General features: G+C 41.8%; 1 protein-coding gene across 1 annotated transcript; it reads left to right on the forward strand.

Annotated features, from left to right (window-relative positions):
- Positions 1 to 1,635: 1,635 nt before the first annotated feature.
- On the forward strand, positions 1,636 to 2,583 carry LOC116521899 (olfactory receptor 6M1-like). Its single transcript, XM_032236538.1, has one exon. The coding sequence runs from the start codon at positions 1,636 to 1,638 to the stop codon at positions 2,581 to 2,583; it is 948 nt and encodes a 315-aa protein (XP_032092429.1).
- The last annotated feature ends 238 nt before the right edge of the window (positions 2,584 to 2,821 follow it).

Consider the following 2,821-nt stretch of genomic DNA (forward strand, 5'->3'; position numbering starts at 1 on the left):
TAAGTACATCCACTTATTTAAAGCAACAACGACCATTTGTTGTTGTATAAAGAGATACCCAACACTAGGATATACTCCTAACAATAGCAATTCTTATTGATTTTTTTAGCATGCAGAAAAATTGAATATGGAAATTATACATGCCAAAAAATTGACGTGTAAACATCTGTGAACCAAAAGTATTTCCAAAGGTACTCTCAATGGTGGATATCATTAGATGTACGATGTTTAGGACTGGTTGACAAAAAAAAAACTGAAGCCAAATTTTGTTTACTCATGATAGAAAAATATGCCCTGAAGAACCTCTGTGATGACTCACGAAGACAACACAGCCAGAGAACAGGTACGAGCCCCTTTATTGACATCAACTTTGCCCCCAAAGTCTCATTTACTCTCCGGCCTGAAGAAAAGTTCTCTCACAAACCTGTAGCAGCCTCTGGCTGCAGATACTCCAGTCCAAATGCTGTAGGCAGAATGACTGCAATCAAGCACTCCAGCAGCACAAGATAATGTTGCAGCAGCGAAAAAAGACAATGACACCAGCAAGACAAGATAAGCACACAGAAGCATGACAATAATTCAAACAGTCAGGAGGAATACCAGGAATGCAGGCCCCAAAGCTCAACACTAGATTATTTCAGCATTTGTTCCCGAGAAATGCCACTCCCAACTGCCTATCCCTTAAACTCCATCCCCAGGCTTTGTGAAGTCAATCCGGGCCCTTTCCTTAGGAAAGTTTATTTAGGAAAGTTTATTTTCTTCCTCATAAACCATGCAACACATGTTCCTTTCTTCTGCATTCTCCCCTGCGTGCCCTAGGATGAGAGGGGGTGGGCCTTGGTCTTCATCTGAACCCCCTCTTGCTTGTTCTACCCTTCCCCTGCTCTGCCAAGCCTGACTTTGTCCTTCTCCAGTTTCCTCCAGAGGTAACGGAGCAACTCTCCCCCTCTCTGTCAGCTGTATGTCTTCCATCTCAGATTCAGCCTCTGACAGAGGCATAGCAACCTCCAAGCCAAATCCCTTTTGATCATAGTCACAAGCATACAGATTGTATTTGCAATCTGACCGACAAATCTGGATGATTAGCATTTTGTCAGAGAGTTAATTAATCTAAAATTGACCGAGATAAGTTTTATCTTGAATTCATCTCTCCATTTCGTTCTCATGGCACGGTGTTAAGGAGAGGTTAACCAGCACAAAGGTGTTGTCGTAGAAGTGAACTTGTAAAAATATCCACCCGCAAAGCAGGAAAATGGCCTCTTGTGCCTAATATCATTAAATTACATGCTGCCAGAAGGAATAAATTTATTAATATGTTTTAATCCCCAAGGAACTAATTAAGGTCCTGATGTGTCTTCAAAGAAGCATCCCGACTTGAAATTCTAAGTGTTCTTCTGTTTTGCAGCCTTATCAGCTACATCATGTATTGTGCAATTATTTATGTATTTTAGAGAGCGAACAACAGGATTTTGATCATCCGTCAGCTCCCATTGCTTGTTGAACATACAAACAGTAGAATGCCACAAAGAAAGCTGTGCTAACTAGGTCCTTAATTGGGAAAAGGTCACATTCAGTGCTCCCTGATCTGCAGTGAGTTGTTTCTCTGCTGGATCTTTCTCCATCAGCACATTCAAGATGAGATCTAGGAATCAGAACAGCACAACACAAGTAACTGAGTTTATCCTAATTGGCTTCCAGCTTTCCAGGCCATCAGAACTCCTTCTTTTTTCAGTGTTTTTACTTGTATTTCTTGTTACCATCGCTGAAAACCTCACCATCATCGTCCTGGTATGCATGGACCAACGCCTCCAGACCCCCATGTACTTCTTCCTATGCAAACTGTCTTGTTTTGAGATCTTCATTCTACTGAATATCATCCCCAAGATGCTGGTGAACTTGCTTTTCTCACACAAGTCTATCTCTTTCTGGGCATGCGTCACTCAATGCTATTCTTATTTCTTCTTTGGTTCCTGTGAAATCATCATCATTTCAGTAATGGCCATTGACCGCTACATTGCTATCTGCCATCCTCTGCGCTACATCATCATCATGAATGGACGTGTGTGTGTGAGTCTTGTTTTCGGTTGCTGGATTGGTGCTTTTTTTAGTACTTTTGGGCCAATTGCTCTCCTGGGCCAACTGTCCTTCTGCAGCTCTAATGTTATCGATCATTTCTTCTGCGACTATGCTCCACTGATCAAGCTTTCTTGCAATGACGTAGATGCTCTCCTGAATCTGGAATCTGGCCTCACTGCTCTGATGTTTCTCAGCTCTTTGAGTGTAACTTTTTTCTCTTACCTCTACATAATTGTGACTATCTTGAGGATGCAGAGCAGCGGCAGTCAAAGGAAGACATTTTCAACCTGTGCCTCTCACATCACAGTGGCTTCCATCATCTACAGCAGCTCCATCTTCATGTACTCTTTGCCCAGCAAAGGTCGGTCACCGGATGCGCAGAAAGCTGCGGCAATTCTTACTGCTGTGGTTACTCCATTACTGAATCCATTTATTTACAGTCTAAGGAATGAGAAAGTCAAGGATGCCTTCCGAGACTGTTTGAAGAGACCCAAACATATTTTGTGAGAATGAATCATTGGAAAGACTTCACCAACCTTGGCTGATCCCCAAAAAATGTGAACAGACTTGGATTTTATTAATATGTGGATGAGAGAACCGTCATCTACTTTTTCAAACTAAAAGGGGATATCAAGTATACATTCCAGATGAACACAATGAAAAAAGGACTTCTGTGCTGTTGTCAGTGGGACAGCTGGGACACGAACATGAATATATCAGGTTAAATTTTGTGAAATGTGTTTTT

Source organism: Thamnophis elegans, chromosome Z, assembly GCF_009769535.1.
Source record: "Thamnophis elegans isolate rThaEle1 chromosome Z, rThaEle1.pri, whole genome shotgun sequence".
Lineage (NCBI taxonomy): Eukaryota > Metazoa > Chordata > Lepidosauria > Squamata > Colubridae > Thamnophis > Thamnophis elegans.